General features: G+C 49.8%; 1 protein-coding gene across 2 annotated transcripts in view; it reads right to left on the bottom strand.

Moving 5' to 3' along the window:
* Window positions 1-20,662, bottom strand: part of AFAP1 (actin filament associated protein 1) — a 155,173-nt gene that overhangs the window by 6,690 nt on the left and 127,821 nt on the right. Inside the window, exons 12-17 of one of the 2 annotated variants that reach the window (XM_082611307.1) lie at window positions 18,729-18,846; window positions 15,295-15,561; window positions 12,592-12,709; window positions 6,822-6,986; window positions 3,973-4,163; window positions 860-1,024 (exon numbers count right to left, since the gene is read on the bottom strand). In XM_082611307.1, coding sequence (XP_082467433.1) covers window positions 860-1,024; window positions 3,973-4,163; window positions 6,822-6,986; window positions 12,592-12,709; window positions 15,295-15,561; window positions 18,729-18,846 — 1,024 coding nt within the window. The remainder of the gene's footprint in view (window positions 1-859; window positions 1,025-3,972; window positions 4,164-6,821; window positions 6,987-12,591; window positions 12,710-15,294; window positions 15,562-18,728; window positions 18,847-20,662) is intronic. The other variant, XM_082611306.1, reaches the window with a different exon arrangement.

The following is a 20,662-nucleotide window of genomic DNA, read 5'->3' as shown; positions in this document are numbered from 1 at the left end:
GCTGCCAAAGAACAAAGGTAACGACAGCAAGAGAGGGTCCCAGAGACAGTGAAGGGAGGATGTCTGGCCTCCACATTCATCACAACAAATTAAACTCATCTGGATGCATTAGCCTGACTGTACCAAGTAGGATTTTTTCATACCACAGACTTTCAGTTAAACCGTCAGGAACTGTTTGCTTTGATAAACTATAGTTTTTTAAAATTTTCTGGGATTTTTAAGCTTAGCATCAAAAATCGTTAGTGGCCAATCCCATCAGAAGACTGGAAGGTACTACAGAATGGCCCCTCGGGTACAGGATTACAGGCTGCGGCGGGGCTGGGAAGCAGAGGGTATGGAGGAGAGTCTGCCTCGACTTTTGATTTTTTTAAAGGATCTCAGCGGTCACTGGCCAATCTCTACTTCACCAATGAAAGAACAGGTCAGGAGAAGCCAGGACTCAGAACCATGCTGCTGGTTTTCCTGAAAACAGATGGTCCAGGCCTAGAGTCAAGTTCTGGTCTTTTTTGCCTTTGAAAAGGAGGATTCCTGTAAGAGGGTCTGACTTTAGAAAAAACAGGGTAGATACTCGTGAAATGGCATCTAATATAGAAGCCACAGAACTGGAACAGGAGGCCATACTGAGCTCCTGCACCCCACCCACAAACTCTGAGGCTGAAGTGCCTCCACCACACCTTGCCTGTGCCAGTGCTGGCATTCCAGCCAGAACAGGGATGCCTGTTCCCCATCAGTGCTGGCGTTCCCCACCTGCCCCGGGATGCCTGTTCCCCAGCAGTGCTGGCATTCCCCACCTGCCCTGGAATGGCTGTTCCCCAGCAGTGCTGGCGTTCCCCCGCAAGCAGGAGGGGCGGGAGCTCACCTTGGCCTTCCGAAGCACGTGTCCCCGGCAGGGGGAGCTGGCGGGGGCCGGCTGGTTCTTCTTCAGGATGGCCGCACTGTTCACGGGCACTGGGCCCTCTGCATCACTGGTCTCACAGCTGGACATGGGCGAGTTCTCCAGAGTCCGGTGCCTAAAAACTGGAGACTGTTAATGGAAAGAGAAGACGTTGGGTGAGGTATGGTTTCCACGTCATCAGTATTTTCCCCTAGGAAAATGGCTTAAAGAATAAAACAAGTTCTGGAAATAGGCAAAAATGATAACAGCAGTAATAGGACCACCTCACAGAGCCCCACTCTAAAAGCACCTTTAAAATATGCATTTTACAGCTGGAGAGACTGAGGCTCTGAAGGACGCTCTGCCCTGCACTCAGCGCGGGCTCTCCCAGTCCTGCGGGGCAGCCTCTCACGCGAAGGCCTGTAAAGACCTTTCTGATTTCAAGGAGCTCCTAGGCTATAGCACCAGGAGCAGAAACCACCGGTGACCAGGATAGGGGAGCACAAGCTCACGGGATCCAGTTCCTCAGGGTGGGGCTCCCTGCAGTGACCAAACGCATCGATACCACGGATTCCCAGCTGTTTACAGCACGGTCTCCGCAGGTCAAAGCAAGACTTAAGATGGAACAAAGTGAATCTGCAGTCGTCAAGTCTCCACATGAGATTACAAGCTGCTCTTTGGGGAAAAAGTCGACAACTTGCTGTACTTCCCCCCCTCCAAAGGAGGTCTCCGCGGACTGACCTCTCCCTGCTCTGGCTGTGTTAACTGTGACTTAAAATACCGGTTAGATGACGTGGAACGAAATGGGCTGCTTAGAACCCCTCTGGGGGTGACTAACCACGGGTCCCCAGCAGCCAGCTTTCCGCACGTGCTCGCTCACTTGGAAATGCCTCCAAAGGCCACGCCAGCTGGGCTGTGGGTGCCATGGCCGGTGGGAAGGAGAGGACCACACCACCCATCCCCGGGGGGCTAAGCTGGGCTCCGAGGAGGGCAGCCCATGGCGCTCCCCTAGGACGGCTAATGAGCTGCTGGCCCAAGGATGCGGTCAGGGTGGGGAGAAGGCAGAGCATGGCACGAGGTCCGAGGAGGGGCCCTCCGAAGGGAGCAGCAGCCCCATGGCCTGAGAGCAGGAGCTTTATCAAGCCGGGCCTGCACCCTCAAGAGCACAGGGCAAAAGGAAGGAGAGCTGACAAGAGGGGGCCCAGGGGGAGACCCTCAAGGGGGAGGGAGAGCCCCAGAGAATGCGGGGTCACCCAGCGGTGCCTGGAGACGTCCAGACCTGGGGAGGTGAGGGCGGAGGTCACGTCAGGGAAGGCAGCTCCAGGGCAGCCGAACCGCAGCAGGTGGGTGAGTGGACACCTGGGCACACAGGACAGTGTCTGCAGGGGACGTGGGGCTGGGGCAGAATCTGTTTTGTAAGATGGGACACACTACAGACTCTGTTGATGCTCTGAAGGAAGCAAGGAGGGAGGAAAGGTGAAGATACAGCAGGAGGGCATGGCAGATGCCTGAGGGGTGGATCTGGAGCCACATCTCCATCCGATGGGACCAAGGACGGCGACGCCGGCGAACCCTCAGGCCCCTCCTGGGAGGTCAAGAGGCTTTCCTGCCTCCAGTCTGCCTCCGACACGGGTCCCCGGGGGCCCCTGGGACAGCCCCCTGACCCGCATGGGCCAGCACTCACAGCCCTGCCACCACTCTTCGGGTAGAACTGGCCACCTTACTACACCCTCGGTCCCCGGTTCGGCCAGATGCTGAAAAGCCCCTTCCGCTGCTGGACTGCTCCCCCCTGCACCTTTCAGTGACTGATGTGAGTGTCTTCCCCTGGTCTAGCGGTCCTCCCTTGCTACAATACGAGCTCCACGGAAAGAGAGATTCTCATCCACGAGGTCCACTGCTGCGCCTGGAACCATTTCCAGCTCACAGATGGGGCACAGCACACGTGTATCTAATTTGTTGAATGAGTGAATACATATCAACGAGCTGGTGAACACACAACGAGTGGATGGATTCTTTCGTAGGCCAGGCACCATGCCCAGAGCTTTCGCACACACGAGCCCACGCGGGAGGCGACAGCACCATCCCCATTTCACAGATGGAAAATCGAGGCCTACAGAAGGGAAGTCGTCTCGAGCTCTGGTCTCTGTGCTCACAGAACCTGCTTTCCTCAACACCCTGCTACGCTGTGCCCCAAAGGACGGGCGGCTCGGTTGATGTCATGGTTTGGGTGGTGGAAGCCTGCACTTGGCTGCTGGAATCTGCTCTGCCAAGCGGTCTGGGTGTGGAGGGGGGAATCCTCTGAAAGTGAGGGGTGGTCGCTGGAGAGGGACCAGCGACTGGAGAAGTTTTGAGATGGTCTCTGCAGACAATGGGAGAATGAGGTGACCACTGCTTGGGGGGGGGGCGGTGAGGGTGGGCGACAGGAACTCGGTGGTGCCATGCACCCGTAACCCAGAAACCTTGCCTGTGGGTCCCCCCAAGCCCCAGGACGCGGCAGGAGCTGGCCCAGGGCTGTGCTCTTAGAGAAGCTCTCTGGGCCTCCAGCTCCTCACCTGGAAAACAGAAGCCATCACGTCTGACTCGACGGAACAGCTCGTGGAAAAGAGCAAGCTCTCCAATGACAGTGGGCAGCAAATCACTCAAGGTGCTAATTCGTGTCTAATTTGTTCGTTCTGTTAGATTCCGAGGTTATAGACAGTTTCACTCATTTCCGTGTCCCCAGCACCTGGCATCATTCTTAGGATAGACATGCTAGACATGTTAGAAAACTCTGCCACACGGAACAAAGGTTTCTATCTAATGAACTGGCATCAAATGAGGACATGGCTCCGAAGAGATAAAAAGAACTGTACTCATTACACTCAGATTTTGCACAAGGGGGGAAAAAAAAGACTCAGTGTTTCCACCACCTTTGAAAAAGTTCAGTGAAAGACATAAGAAAATTCCATGTCCATGAACTTAAAACACAGTCAAGAAAGAAGAGTGTTTGAAATGGACACGGGAGCTGAGTCTCTGTGGTGCTGATGCTGGGGACGACGGAGGAGCAGTGACCTGAGAAAGCAACCCCCATCTCTCTCCCGGGGAGCGGCAGGCGTTACCTGCGGACTCGACGTCCCCGGCCGGGGCTCGATGGCCAGCCCCAGGGTGACCCCGCCGGCCAGGGCTTTCTTGAGGCTCTCCTTGACCTCTGTCAGCTCCAGCTCCAAGTTGACGCGCTCTGTCTCCCTCTGCTTGCACTCCTCCTCCAGCTTCTTCAGCTTCTCTTCCAGGATCACCTGGGTCTTCCTGCCTGAAACCCCAGAGAAACACGACTGCTCCAGCCGAAGGCAAAGGTTTCAAGATAACAGAGGACGGACATGCGGTGCCCCTGAAAGGAGCTCCGCACTACCTGGGGGTTGAGCTCCCCTGCCTAGGGTCCCTCCCACAAAACTCAAACCCAGTTCTTCCTGAAAGGAGCAGGGTCCCTTCCTAACTGCTCTCTTGCTGCAGCCAGAAGAATATGGACCAGGAAGCACGGGATCTTGATTCTCACAGATGCCAGGAGTTTGGGGTCTGGGCCCCAAAACACTCATTTCAATTTTTTTTTTCCTGCGGTACGCGGGCCTCTCACTGTCGTGGCCTCTCCCGTTGCGGAGCACAGGCTCCGGACGCACAGGCTCAGCGGTCATGGCTCACGGGCCCAGCCGCTCCGCGGCATGTGGGATCCTCCCGGACCGGGGCATGAACCTGTGTCCCCTGCATCGGCAGGCGGACTCTCAACCACTGCGCCACCAGGGAAGCCCCTCATTTCATTAAAAAAAATTTTTTTTAAACATCTTTATTGGAGTATAAATGCTTTACAATGGTGTGTTAGTTTCTGCTTTATAACATAGTGAATCAGCTATACGTATACATATATCCCCATGTCCCCTCCCTCTTGTGTCTCCCTCCCACCCTCCCTACCCCACCCCTCTAGGTGGTCACAGAGCACTGAGCTGATCTCCCTGTGCTATGTGGCTGCTTCCCACTAACTATCTATTTTACATTTGGTAGTGTATATATGTCCCTGTCACTCTCTCACTTCGTCCCAGTTTACCCTTCCCCCTCCCCATATCCTCAAGTCCATCCTCTACATCTGCATCTTTATTCCTGTCCTGCCCCTAGGTTCTTCAGAACCATTTTTTTTTTAGATTCCATATATATGTGTTAGCATATGGTATTTATTTTTCTCTTTCTGACTTACTTCACTCTGTATGACAGACTCCAGGTCCATCCACCTCACTACAAATAACTCAATTTCATTTCTTTTTTATGGCTGAGTAATATTCCATTGTATATATGAATACACTCATTTCAAAATGAGGAACTTTGACTAGGTGCCTTCCAAAGGTGCCACTGACTTGAAAAGTCCGAATATGTTTCTCTACTCTGAGTCATCTTACTTGCCCCTATGGTCAGAACACAGTAGAGCTTGCATCTCCATAGCACATAGCACATTCGCTTTATTCGTCTTATTCGAAATGTGTTACAGTGGCACAGGAAGGCAGGCAATTTGCCCACCGGACAGATAAGGAAAGCGATCCTGAGGGTTAACCGACTTGTGAGCATGGCCCTGGCCGACTGCTTGGTAGCACATGACAATCTCTTTTTCAAGGCCCAAAGCTGGTCTCATCTTTCTGCATCTTCACTGTCCTACAAACTGGAAACAACAGCGGGAAGAAATTCTCCTCCTGTCCTGCTGACCTGGAGGCTCCCGTCCAGTTCTCTGACGGAGCCTGCGATCCCCCGGGGGGGCCTCATGGGAGATGCCACCTCCTGCCCCTCCTACAGGCTGTCTCGAACAGGCTCAGCCCACACCCAGCCTTGCGTTCTTTAAACTCTGAAAGCACTTTCTTTCTTAAAAACCATATAAGGGGCTTCCCTGGTGGTGCAGAGAGTCTGCCTGCCAATGCAGGGGACGCGAGTTCGTGCTCCGGTCCGGGAGGATCCCACTTGCCGTGGAGCGGGTGGGCCCGTGAGCCATGGCCGCTGAGCCTGCGCATCCGGAGCCTGTGCTCCGCAACGGGAGAGGCCACAACAGTGAGAGGCCCGTGTACCACAAAACAAAACAAAACAAAACAAAACAAAACAAAAAACCCCCCCAAAACCATATAGGCACGAAGTCAGGAAAGGCTGGACCTGATGACTAACTGCTATATACACGCCAACTCCTCCGGCACAGAAGCTGCTGGAAAGCAGGTTCTTCCTCTCGGGATCATCCTGGTCTCTACATTCCTCCCCCTCACCCGCCAAGGCCAGAAACTGAAATCTAGAGAGTCAGCCTTGCCCCAGGATCCAACTCAGTCTTGAGCTGAGGAGACATACATTTCAGCAGCCCCAGCGTCGGAGCCAGGAACCACATGGCCAGCTCCTGCCAATGAGGACAGATGGGCTGATCCAGAGACACTGCTGTGGTCCTCACCCGCGTCTCCCTCTTCTTTCCTCTCTGGGGTTGTTCCCCCTCCCCTGGTCCCTTCCACGAATCCATCACAGTCTGGCCCTCACCAGTCCCTCCTCAGGGAACGGAGGGCTCCTTCTATCCACGCAAAGACCTCTCAGCTGGGCTTCTGAGTATTACCCATCCTCCTGCTGAGACACCACCCCTCACACACAGTGACCATAACTCCTGAGTCCGGAGGCTTGTGCTGCCAACGAGCTCTGCCATCAGCCCCCAAGGCTGGGACAGCTCCCCGGCACCTACCCAGCCTCAGCCAGCGAGTTGAGGTCCAGGCCCGGCCTCCTCCTGCCTGGTCCATTATTCCACATTGTGGCACCTGCCCTGGGCTTACCACCAAGGCTTCCGAACTGCAAGAAGCACTGCATGGAATGACACGGTCTTACTAAGAGGAGAGCCTCGCGAGGTCCAGACCCCGAGGGCGCAAGAGGATAAGCCTAGACTCTGGCGCCAGCAGAAGCAGGCCCCTCGTACCGGCGTTCACTTCGATGGCGGCCCTCAGGCCCTTCCTCTCCTTCCGCAGCTGGGCCAGCCTGTCCCGCAGGCCTTCCCGCCTCTTCAGCAGCTCCTCCTCTTTGGCCTGCAGCCTCTTGGCATCTGCTTCCACCCGGTTCTTGCCATATTTGTACTGGTCAGCATCTTGAAAAGAAAAAGCATCAACAGGAAATTAGGTTTAACCAAGTAGATGATAGGGTAATTCATAAAGCCTGTTTAATCAGCCTACTCAGTGAAATAAACTCAAAGCTAGTCATTTTGCTAATTCAACAAGAAAGACAACAGGACAGGTTTGAACCAAACAGAAAAGTGACCAGTTCAGATTATCCAATATTCTTTGAAATATTTTTTTTTTTTTTTTTTGCGGTACGCGGGCCTCTCACTGTTGTGGACTCTCCCGTCGCGGAGCACAGGCTCTGGACGCGCAGGCTCAGCGGCCATGGCTCACAGGCCCACCTGCTCTGCGGCATGTGGGATCTTCCTGGACCGGGGAACGAACCTGCGTCCCCTGCATCGGCAGGCGGATTCTCAACCACTGCGCCACCAGGGAAGCCCCTTTGAAACAAATTTTTAAAATGAAAATAGAATGTCAGGAAATTCCTTTAACGCCTCCCTTTGAGGCACGCAACATATAATCTTCAGCAAGGTCGAGAGTGAACAAAACATTCTGTAATCTGAAAAGAGAGGGTCTACCAACATCACAAATAATCTCTTGATGTGTGTAATTCTCTGTATTTTTCAGAACACTTCCATTACACTGTCACGTCGGATCCTTACAGCTGTGCTGTCCGACTCTTTTGCTGACCTGACGGCACTATCCCCACCTCCAGTGGGGTGGGTACCTGGCATGAACAGAGCACAGGATAAATATCCGCTGAGTGAGTGACTGAGCAAATTAGAAAATGAAGGGGCACCCAGAGCAGTGTCTGGAGCCCGACCGCCTAGGTGGGAATCCCAGCTTGCCACTTGAGCTGTGTGACCTTCAACAAGGCACTTCATCTCTCCATGTCTCAGTTTCCTCATCTGTGCAATGGGGGTAATAAGAGCAGGTACTTCACAGGGTTGTTATGAGGATTAAAGTAACACTTATACAGAACTCTGAGCAAGCACAGAATGGGCACTGTGTAAATGCTCATTAAATAAAGTGAGTGGATAAAGGAATGAAAAGGAAACCAGCCTTAAGGAAAATGTAGAGATTTGGCCAACATCACGCTACTAGTTAATAGTGCGTTAAAATCCTGACCCAACGCTCTTGTCCTCAAATCATTCTGGCCTTTCAATAGCAATAAGGGCTCACGATTCTGCAGCTTCTGTGGCCTCCCAACGGCCCCTGACAGCGAACGACTCAAACCTGATGACGACCCAAGGCCTCCTGCACCTCCTGCGCCTGTGAGCTCACATTCCATGATATACCACGCTGGTTTATTTGCATGTCTGACTCCCTTAGTGGACTAGAAACGACTTCTGGGGAGAAGCCATGGAGGGTGGTGTAATGGTGAATAATAAAGGCAGTTGACCAGGGAAGAGACCATGATTGTGGACAAGCAATTAATCCCCCGAAGGCTCAGCTTCACCCTCTAGAAAGCAGAAGTGCTAAGGCCTAACTTGTGGGGTTAAAAAAAAAAATTCGATACATGTACTAAAACCCACCTAACAGAATCATGTGATGCCCGGGCCGTGGTGGACACTCCCTGGCAGCTCTCATCCCTGGCAGTGATAACGGAGCCCCCGGAACCCTGTCCACTCTGCCAGACAATGGTGAGCCATTTCTAACGATTTCTAGTGCCTGTCCTAAACACCGAATTCGCCGATTCTTACAATGCAAACCATCGTGACTGCATGAAAACTGCATTTATGAAGGCAGGTACAAAGTCATCACTCCCCGCTCCATCTTCCCCTCTCTAAAAACCAACCCACGCCCCACACAGAATGATATTAAAAGGATCGCAGCATGAGGATGACCAAATCAACAACTTGAAACAAAAGCACTGCTCTTAGTGGCCTGGGTAACCACATGTTCTATAAACAGAGCACAGTCCAAACTCTGTCCACTCATTTCTGATCTAAGATGCTTCCCTGACAAACCTGTATGCAATCACTTACCACCTTCCACATCATTTGGTCCCCATGCAATAAACCCCATCCAGGCTATAATGCAACTGCCTGAATTCAGCAAAAAACACAGAGCACAATTATGTTTCCTTTTTTTTGTCATTGGATGTCACCAAAGTTAATAAAAATTCCCTACAGAAGCCCTCATAAAATACAGGAATGCATCATCTAAGAGATAAAATAAGCACAGGTGCTGAGAGAGAGAGGGATGTTATGCAGACAGAGATTTCCTGCGGTTCAGGTCTCACACAACAAAGCTTTTCAGACACGTTACTCCCTCCCCCCACCTGCCCCTCCCCAAGTGGACAACACTCAAATTTTAAGTGAATATAAATACACCCAACTGCGTGAGGGAAATAAGATTTGCCAGAAAAATAAGGTGAAAAAAGAAGCACAGTAAATGAATGATGATGAGGAGGGTCTGGCCCACTGGCTGCTTGAGTGTGTGTCCGAGGAGAAGGGAAGCGCAGGTGAGCTGATGTCAAGAAAGCAAGGCCAAAAGACAACCCTCAGGATGGGAGAAAATATTTGCAAATGAAGCAACTGACAAAGGACTAATCTCCAAAATTTACAAGCAGTTCATGCAGCTCAATATCAAAAAAACAAACAACCCAATCCAAAAATGGGCAGAAGACCTAAACAGACATTTCTCCAAAGAAGGTATACAGATGGCCAATAAACATATGAAAGGATGTTCAACATCACTAATCATTAGAGAAATGCAAATCAAAACTACAATGAGGTATCATCTCACACCAGTCAGAATGGCCATCATTAAAAAATCTACAAACAATAAATGCTGGAGAGGGTGTGGAGAAAAGGGAACCCTCTTGCACTGTTGGTGGGAATGTAAGTTGATACAGCCACTATGGAGAACAGTATGGAGGTTCCTTAAATAACTAAAAATAGAACTACCATATGACCCAGCAATCCCACTACTGAGCATATACCCTGAGAAAACCATAATTCAAAAAGAGACATATACCACAATGTTCATTGCAGCTCTGTTTACAATAGCCAGGACATGGAAGCAACCTAAGTGTCCATCAACAGATGAATGGATAAAAAAGATGTGGCACAGGGCTTCCCTGGTGGCGCAGCGGTTGAGAGTCCGCCTGCCGATGCAGGGGACACGGGTTCGTGTCCCGGTCTAGGAAGATCCCACGTGCCGCGGAGCGGCTGGGCCCGTGAGCCATGGCCGCTGAGCCTGCGCGTCCGGAGCCTGTGCTCCGCAACAGGAGAGGCCACAACAGTGAGAGGCCCGCGTACCGCAAAAAAAAAAAAAAAAAAGATGTGGCACATATATACAATGAAATATTACTCAGCCATAAAAAGAAACGAAATTGAGTTATTTGTAGTGAGGTGGATGGACCTAGAGTCTGTCATACAGAGTGAAGTAAGTCAGAAAGAGAAAAACAAATACCATATGCTAACACATATATATGGAATCTAAGAGAAAAAAAAAGTCATGAAGAACCTAGGGGCAAGACGGGAATAAAGACGCAGACCTACTAGAGAATGGACTTGAGGATATGTGGAGGGGGAAGGGTAAGCTGGGACAAAGTGAGAGAGTGGCATGGACATATATACATTACCAAACGTAAAACAGATAGCTAGTGGGAAGCAGCCACATAGCACAGGGAGATCAGCTCGGTGGTTTGTGACCACCTAGAGGGGTGGGATAGGGAGGGTGGGAGGGAGGGAGATACAAGAGGGAAGACATATGGGGATATATGTATACATATAGCTGATTCATTTTGTTATACAGCAGAAACTAACACACCATTGTAAAGCAATTATACTCCAATAAAGATGTAAAAAAAAAAAAAAAAGAAAGCACAGGCTTCCTCGGGGCAGAAGCAGGAGCCCCAGGGAACAATGGTGGGCTCATCCATGCGTGAGGCTAAGGACAAAGCCACCTCTCACCAGCCCCTGTGCTGACTCTGAAATCCAGACTCTGAAATCCAATCGCCGTGCACACAGGGAGCTCAGCAGTTAGGTGACCTGTCACCTGCTGTAAGGTTACCACCTGGAGGGAGGCTGGTCCACCAGATACACTGAACCAGGTTCAGAAAGTGTCAACACAGCTTCCTAGGTGTTCACATCAAACTCGCGCTCGAGGCTAACTCCCATCTTCCTGTCCTGGAAACCGTCCCCAACAGGCCCACACCCGCTGAGGAGCTTCTGAGCCTGGTAAGAGCCTGTGCTGAGGCCCGTAGCCTGCATCTGCATGGGGGACCCAGCCGCTGCTCTACTGTATTATCTTTGCAGTCCCCTCAGCAAGCAGAGGGCTGGAATGAACAGACACTGCCGGGCTGGCTGGCTGAAGAGGAATCCACCCAACACATCCAGGGCTGAAGTAAATGCAAACGCATGCGATAACTGTACCCCTACAGTCATGTATCTGCACATCGGGAAGGAGGCTGAGCGCACTGAAGGGCTGCCTTTCACTGGAGTCTCGCTGCTCCTCTGCCCGGTCCAGCCCCTGCCAGGTCTGGAACCTAAAAACCTGGTCCTCACGCTGGTTGTCATCTGCCAGCGGTGAGACCTCGGGGAAGCCACGCCATCTCTCTGAGCTTATGTCTGCATCTGCCCAGTGGGGTAGATTATGCCACCGCCCTGATCAAGTGGCCAGGAGAATGACACAGCAGGAGAGAAATCACAGCTGGTTGAAGGCTAGGAGGCTCAGCAGGGACAAGAATTCCTTACAGACCCTGATAGTCTCCTGTGCTCTGAGGTACACGAGTTACCCCAACTATCTCAGCCACAGAAACCACGGCAGCCACCTGTCTACACCTCTAATACACAGAGGCTGGCTTCAGAGAGTCTATGTGACCCAACCCAAGTCACTCACTCAGCAGATCAAGGACACAAACCGAGGTGTCCCGACCCACCGTCCAGGGCCACTCACAGCAGCACTGCCAGCTGCGCCCACAAACTGCCTCAAACAGAAATACGCGTAGCCAGGGCGTCCCTGGTGGCGCAGTGGTTGGGAGTCCACCTGCCAACGCAGGGGACATGGGTTCGAGCCCCGGTCCGGGAGGATCCCACGTGCCGCGGAGCAACTAGGCCCGTGAGCCACAACTGCTGAGCCCGCGTGCCACAATTACTGAGCCTGCGCTCTAGAGCCCGTGAGCCACAACTACTGAGCCCACGTGCCACAACTACTGAAGCCCATGTGCCATAACTACTGAAGCCCGCGCCTACGGCCCGTGCTCCACAACGAGAGAAGCCACCGCAATGAGAAGCCCACGCACCACAAAGGAGAGTGGCCCCCGCTCGCCGCAACTAGAGAGGGCCTGTGCAGCAGCGGAGACGCAACGCAGCCAAAAATAAATAAATAAATTAAAAAAAAAAAAAAAAAAAGAAATACGCGTAGCCAATTCTACAGTTAAGCCAGCTTTGTCTTTCCTGGTATATGCAACAGTTATAAAATAAAAGCTGGGTTAAAAATCGTGGTCATTCCTCAATCCAGCAAACGAGGAAGGATGCGGATGCAAATGGTGCCCTCTCTCCAGCTGGCCCCCCAACCTGGCATTCTCCACCTGATCAGGTGAGGGAGGAAGGTGGCTAGACAGCTCTGACACTGCACACTGCACCCAAAGCTAGAACGTGGGAAATCGAAGGATCAACTTACTTGAAGGCGTTCGCTTCACGCCAGCCGCTGAATCAGCTTTTTTTTGCTGACTGCTCAGAGCCTTGCCTTTTCCCGTAACCCCGTTGGATGCCACGGGGGGCGGCTTTTTACCCTTCAACTGTTGAAATAAACAAATGAGAGAATTAAAAACAAACAGACAAAAACCTTGGGGTTTTTGCAGTAAATTGTTTCAGTCCCTAGCTCTTCACGTAGAACGTAGCTTAGGCAGAAAAAAAGGCAGGTAGTAGAAAACCAATCTGGTTTCCCAACACTGCACTGCTGTGACTTTCCCAGAGCAGCTAAGAAGGTTCTAGCACCGAGGTTCAAAACAAACGAGGTACACTAGGATGTCTTCAGCTGGAACGCACCAAAAGTCACCTATTTCGACCAGGAGATCACACACGCCGATCAAGACACTGGCACAGACAGTGGGTATCTGAGAGCATTTGGTTGACATTACTAAAAGTCTGTGTTTCCAAAGATAAACAGCTTTAATTTTGGTGGTTCGGGGAAGTAGCATGACCGTGCACTTAAGAGTTCAACTTCCAGGGTTTCTATACTGATGTCCTAATTGGATAAAAAACTACCTTTTGATTCACTGACAGGGTCTGAGGAAGGAAGCAAAAGAGGCAAAATATAGAAACAGCATGAACTAAATTTTAACTAACCACAGGGTTTTTAAAAAAATTCAACATACCCCTAACTTCTTTGATGGCTGCAAGCCGACCCATGCTGCATTTTGCTTAAGTGATGCACGTGTACCTTGGCTGGGTCACAAGCTCAGCCGAACGGCAAAGGCTGACTGTACACGTCCAAGCCCGAGCTTCTCTGCTGCACCACGTTTCCTACTGTTGTGGGCCTGGGTTTTGGAAGCTTCAAATTCCCGCTCCGTCATAGGAGACGCTGAGCACATCAGTAACGCTTTCTGAGCCTCCGTGTGCTCATTTAAAAATATAAAGATACTGATGTCTCCCACACGGTTCCTCAGAAGGTTAACTGACACAGCACACACTCCTACAGCACACACACGGTAGGTGTGTAGGGAGTGTGAGCTCTCTCCGTTAAAGAGTAGGTCCCCCATTCAAACGGCCACATGAGGACACGAAAGCTAAAGGTAAACGGCTTGCAATAAAAGTGAACAAAATACAAACATACATGAACCACGTATCGAATGACTGATTCCAAACTAATCTGGGGACAATCCAAATGTATAAGATAGTATATTTTGTCCCATAATTTTTACCCAAGGGAACTCTAATACCAATAAAAAGACAGATAAATACATCGCCAGAGACACGTTCACTTAGTGGGTGAAGCACATGACCTACCAGACTTTTCGGTAAATATTTAAAAAAACTAGAAGCCAACGGCTCCCATGTCTGACCATACATCAGCCTGGGCCACTCAGATTCAGTGAATGAGAATCTCTAACAGTTGTTATAAATAAAAAACAAACAAAAATCTTCTCACGTGACTTTGATGAAAAGAATTGGTTTCGAAGAACTGCTATAACTCTCTGAAATTCTAGAATCTTACTTGGCATTCATCATTTTCTTAAGATTACTCCAAAAATAGAAGGAAAAGAAAATAATTAAAAATGTGCCGCTCTGCTTTATGTTTGTAGAATATTCTTCCATGTGGCGCTTAGATCTTTACTCAAAGCATAAAAAAATCTTAGGTTGACATGCATGAAAACACAAAATTATATTTACACTGAAATGTTACCGTTTGCCACAAATACGAGGTGTGAGATGGACAACAGTTCAATATCAAGGTTGCTGACCATTCAATTATAATCCAAAATCCTTATTATCTACTTGGTTTTAGGGAGTACACTTTTGGGGAGTACATTATGGGAAAATATTGTAGTTCTCGGAATAATCCTATTTAATGTTTAAAGATCGAAAAGCAATTGCCATGTGAAGCCCACCATTCCTCACTTACACGTTATGGAAACACAGGAAAGGAATTTGCAGCTCAAAAATCTTCTGAAAACTTTTACTGTCCCACTGTCCCTGTCCTCTTTAACATCTTTGCCTTTAATTGCTGTAATTCACAAAATTCACTGGGGAACTTCCCAAGAATGGAAAGAGAGCCAGGCACAGGCAAAGAAATACAGAACGTAAACCATGAACTAGTTAGGTGTACAGTAAGTCCCCTACATACGAATGAGTTCTGTTTCAAGAGCATGTTCGTAAGTCCAATTTGTTTGTAAAGTTAGCCTGGGTACCCAAGTAACACAACTGGCTAAATACTACTGTACTGTAATAGGTTTATAATACTTGTATAGGTTTATATAATAGGTTAGTAATACTTGTATAGGTTTATATAATAGGTTTATAATCACACAAATAACACATAAAAAACAAACACAAAAAATAAAGAAAACATTTTTCATCTTACAGTACAGTACCTTGAAAAGTACAGTAGCCCAGTACAACAGCTGGCATACAGGGGCATGTTCGCATCTTTGAAAAGTTTACAACTTGAAGGTTCGTATGTAGGGGACTTACTGTATTTAATCCGTTCCTGGGTGGCCAAACGTTGTGTATTTGCAGATTATATTCTAGTTGAGGGAAAAAACTGCGCTTTACCCTTGATGGGGCTCACTGCCCACAAGCTGATGAACAGACTCTCACTGCAAAGCCCTGAGGGAGGACCATGACTTAAGGCGATTCTAGAAGACAGAATGAGATGCTGTACCTGTGAGCTGAGCCCGAGAGATGCCCTCCCCAGAGAAGAGGTGTTAGTGACAGACGGGGAGGACGGCGGACCGGAAGAGGCAGGGTGTTTGTAGTGGTTACAGGACAGCTTGTCAGGAGATGGCCTAGCGGCCTTCCTGTCAGCAGGAGGGTAGCGAGCAAAGATTTTCGGAGATGGCAAGTTATCGTACAGGACCGCGTTATCATAGAGCGCCTCTTCTCCCAGGCCTCGGCCACAGGGGGCGGGAAAGCCACCGTCGGGTCCCCACTGTAACACACACAGCTTGTCGTTAGAGCCTCGGCCACAGGAAGCAAAGCACACTGAGATGTTATTAGCAAGCACCCCAAAACATGTGCACGTACCCCCAATAAAACACACACACTCAACTAGGTGGACTGATTCAGAAGAACTTTTCTACCTTTGGGGACTTAAGGATTCTTTTTTCCTTAAATCATTCCCAGGGCCATTGGCTTATGATAATTTTTTTTGTTTGTTAAAGCAGGCAAAAAAATTATACATATATATATATATATATTTGACATTTCTTTAAAGAACTGGAACTCGGAAGTCCTCCTGACCCAGAAAGCTGAAGCAATGTGATGTGACGAAAGGAATGCTGGACTGGGGTCCATCTGGAGACCGGGGGCTCCGATTCTACTGAGAAAACACGTTAAGATCCCAGCAAAGCACTTTACCTTTTTTAAAAAAAAATACTGACAGATATTATTATCTGTATTTTACTACTATTATTATGTTTTTGGCTGCGTTGGGTCTTAGTTGTGGCACGCAGGCTCTTCATTGCGGCGTGTAGGCTTCTCTCTAGTTGCGGCACATGGGCTCTCTAGTTGTGGCGTGTGGGCTCCGTAGTTGCAGTGCATGGGCTTAGTTGCCCTGTGGCATGTGGGACCTTAGTTCCCAGACCAAGGATCAAACCCTCATCCCCTGCATTGGAAGGCGGATTCTCAACCACTGGACCACCAGGGAAGTCCCCAAAGCACCTTATCTTATTTCACAGTAAAAATGACTCACATAATTCTCACAGGAATCTTATGAAGTAGGGGGAAACTGAGGCAGAGAGGTCACACAGCTGTAAGGGGCAGAGCTGGGTTAGAGCTGTGCTCGTAACTACACACTGCTTGGGGTCTGAACCTCAGGCTCCTCCAGGATAGGATGAGGGGCTCAATGCCAGAACACCTCTGGACCCTTCCAAGCCTGCTATGCAGGCATCGGGGATTTAAGTTCTATGGGTGACTGTCAGCGTCACCCCTGCTCCACACTTGGTTATGCCTGAAGAAAGTGCAGTAACCAAAAACACAGGCTGTTAAAAGAAAGAAATCGAATAATCATAGAAAATAGGATGTTTCAAACTATAAATGATAGAATGGCATTACTTTAGTGGAAAACCTTTTTACAAAAGGATTAAAATAGCTACAAGCCACTTTAGAACATGGACATTAAAGTATACATTAAAATCCAAATTTATAACCACAGCCAGATTCTTTTAAGTTTTAAAGGAATTGCTTTGTTTTTAAAAAAGAGAAAATATTAATTCATATACTATACTTATCTTACTCTATTTTTATATCCTTCTTGCAGAGTTCCTTTCTGCCAGGATGTAATTACAGCCTTTTGTTATAAAAATAGAAAAGGTTTAAAATTTCACAGTAAGAGTGTTTTTTATTCCTTTGCAATCACTTCAGTGTGTCTATTTTTGTGGTGCCGGGGACCCATCTACAAACTAAACATAATGGTACAAGTAGATACGCGTGGATGTGAGTTTCAGAATGACGACCTAGCATATATTTGTCCAGGGTTATTAAACTGGTCTAGACCAGACCACCTTTTCCTAAAATACCAAAGGATTAAGTCACATGGAAGACTTAGAAAACAAACACCAGAGAACTTCTAGATTAGAAGTGTGTGTGTGCCTGTCAGAAGATCCTTTTTGAGATTCACTTTCACCTAGGCCTCAGGGGGAATGCTGAATGGGTAAGAATTACTGAAGTTGAAACATTGCTAAAATGTCAGGTATTGGCTCAAAAGTACGAACCTTATAAAACTGAGAAGTGCAGGCTCTCGCAAAACAAAGGGTCTGGTCACAGAGCCCAGCAAGTAGAGCAACAGTTTAAAGAGAGGCCTGAACGTCAAGGAAGCCCTTAACAAGCAAATGAGCCACAAACGCTGCGCCCTGGACGTTCTGTCTTAATCACCTATGTCGCCCGCCCAGTGATGGACACACAGAAACGATTCCTAAATGCAGAGCCTTGGAGAAGGGCAGCTTCTCATTTCTCAACCAGCTTAAGCTGTGCATGACTTAAAGAGAGCTCATTCCTGGGGGTGCCTGAACCTGCGTAGTATTAACAGGAATGAAGGGATGGGGGAACTAGACCAGCGTTTGTGTAGGTCCACGGTTCCTCTAAACCACGGCACGGGGAGAAACCCTTCTGGGGAAAGGTACACGAGGGGGCCGTCGGGCAGGAAGATTCAGAGACCGGTTTGTGTGTTTTATCTTTCCAAAAAAGCTGGCACTGAGATCAAGGCTCAGAGGAGCAAACTGTCCCACGAGGATGAGGTGGCAGTCGGGTCTACGATGAGGGCAGGTGCCACCAAGACCAGCAAGCAGAGGCCGAGAGCCAGGCCCTCTTGGAAAGGGCACAGCGACCAGGATGCAGGGGCGCAGAGACTGGACTGGGACCTGCTCCTGTCGGGCCACCGCAGGCTTTCCCCGAGTGTGTGGCTCCCACGAGACTCTCTGCAGGGTGGACGGCTACGGCCACAGTGGGCACCAGAGCCCCTCCAGCCCTGCAGACCCCGAGGCGAAGGTGGTGGTGGGAACGGGGAGGGGCAAGGAGGAGACCGACTGGGCCTAACGTGTTCTTGCTGTGGGACAGGACCCTTGTCCCAGTCACCCCAGACCACCCCGGACTCAGAGGGGACACCATCCCATGGGCTTTGCAGCTGGGACGGGATTTCAATGTGTGCCTGCGCCCCGACACCCAAGTCCTGACATGAGCCCCTTTCACGTTAATCTGCGCTTGATTGCGCTCCTTCCTCCCCGCTCCCCTTCTTCTCCACCGGATGGGGGCCCCAGCTACAAGTGCACCCCACCCGGAGGATGCAGGACGGTGTCTGGAGCTGGCAGTACAGTCATTACTCTGTGGCGTCTCCTTTCCGATGGTGAGTTCTGACGGTGTTTAATGGCATTGACAGGAATGACAAACTGTCTACTGGTGCCTGATTACCTGTGTGTTCAGATGCGGATTAAGATGAACAGGGTGTCAAAAAGGAGAGAGATGGGGTGGAGTTTTCATCTTGCCTCAGAGTGTAAGAAAGCTTTCTCTCGTTTGGACAGAAAGCAGGGGTGTAAGTCACGGAGACCCGCAGACCCCCGCCTTCCCGCACGGCTGACCTCGCTCTGCACGCGGCGCACTCACCGAGCCGCTGATGCAGGGGACATCGTCGTAGTGTAGAGCCGTCCCGCTGGGGTGAGCGTAGCCGTTGGCGGTACTCCCCACATACGGGTTAGTGGACAGAACACGCCTGTTCATGAAACTGAAAGAGAGGAAACGAGTTACAACCCTCCAATTGATCACCAAGGCTTCCAGGAGCTCTGATGGATGCTCAGGCTCTGTCCGAGGCCACGGGGTACAGAAGTGTTAGCACAGGACCCCGGCAGAATCGGCTGTTCCTACAGCCACGGGGCAGACTCCTCACCTGTAGGACAGGACACCACCCGCCCGCAGGACTGCGGCCCGGACCCATGATGACCCTGCCGGGTACCCAGAGCAAGGCCTGCACGCACCCGGCACTCAGCAAATAACCCCCATTTGTGTTAGCAGCCTGCTTCTGTCACCAAAGCTTTACTGGAACACCTTTCTTTACCTGGACTCGTCGTTGACGAATCGTCTGTGGCTGCTTTTTTTTTTTTCACATGCCTCTTTCATGAGCCTGTTAATTCTCAAAGGCAGAGACCATCTGGCCTGCAAAACTGAAGTATCAATATTTGCTCTCTGGCTTTTTTCAGGAAAAGTCCACGGACCTGTTCTATAAGCGTTTTAGAACGTCTATCCCATAGCACTTCTTGAGTTCTCAGTGTTTGTTCAGCGTCACTACCCACCTTCCCCTCTGCCCTGCACGGCCCTGAGCTTCTGGGAGCCTCTGACAGTGGCCACCTCCGTCCCTCGTGTCACGGCTCTGCTCAAAGCCCCAGTGGCTCTGAGAACAATCCAGTGCTGCATGGCTTGCGAGGCTCCAAGCGCCACGTCCGCTGCCTTCACCCCAGGCTCCTGGTAGCTCTCGCTCGCTGGCCAAGGGCACCCCCTCTTCCCACAGCGCTTCTCTGAGACCCCTCCTTCTTTCAGTCTCAGTGGGAACTTCCCGATCACCCCAACCTCCCACCTCTGCATCCCTGTCCTGTCCCCTACTCCTTCCTACCACTAATCACCACCTAACGTGTTGCACGATCATGTGTCTACTGTCTGCTTTCCTCACTGGAACATGAGCTTCAGGAGGACATGGCTTTTGCCAATTCTGTTCATCCAGCACACAAAAGGTGCTTGGCAAATACGAGCTGCACGAATGAATGAACACGGGAATGAAGGAAGGAAGGAATGCGTGAATGGTTTGCTCGTGATGTTATAAGAGAAAAACCTCAATGCCTAGGGAAGAAACAACCTAGATAACATTTTTCTCCTAATTGGGAAAACTAAAGCAGCCTGAAATGAAAAAAATAGTTTTTTGGGTTTTTTTCCAATTTTGCTTCTTCTTGGGATCTTACATTTCTATGGTAACTAGATGAATAAAAAAGAGAGCAAATGAGAAAAAGTGAAGGCAGTAAGAGGGGAGGAGAGAACTGCCTCTCTGACAAGAGGTCTTGCAATAAAACTACACTGGGATTTCTGGTTCTGAAGAGAATAAGAGGAAGGGGCTATGAAGGGTCAGCCTGCAGGCTCAAGCTGCAGTTTCCACTCACCCAGCCCTGGCTGCAGGAAGGCGGCTCAGGTGTCCCTCTGCTGGGACCACACGGCACGCACGGCGAGTCCCACCCTGGACACGGTATTCTCTTTAATTTATAAAATAACTCTTCTTGCTTTTTTCTGATACAAAAATGTATATCATTATTCTATACTTAAAATATATTAACATATATTTAGGAAAAGAAAATGTATAGAAAAGAAAGAATACAAGAAAGATTCTCCTTGTTTTTAGATACATATTTGAAGTTTTCTGGTTTAAACATCCCGTTTGAGGGTATTTGGGGGGTGAGGGTTTGGTCATGTGAGAGGCAGGACATGGGATGACCACGCCCTCCCCATGCCTGTGGTCCCAGGACGCTCCACAGCCCGTGAGCACTGATACCTGGATCTGT

The sequence above is a fragment of the Mesoplodon mirus genome (genome assembly GCF_964341445.2).
Source record: "Mesoplodon mirus genome assembly, chromosome: 2".
Taxonomy (NCBI): Eukaryota; Metazoa; Chordata; class Mammalia; order Artiodactyla; family Ziphiidae; genus Mesoplodon; species Mesoplodon mirus.
The sequence above is the reverse complement of the archived record's forward strand: the minus strand, read 5'-3'. Positions and strand labels throughout refer to the sequence as shown.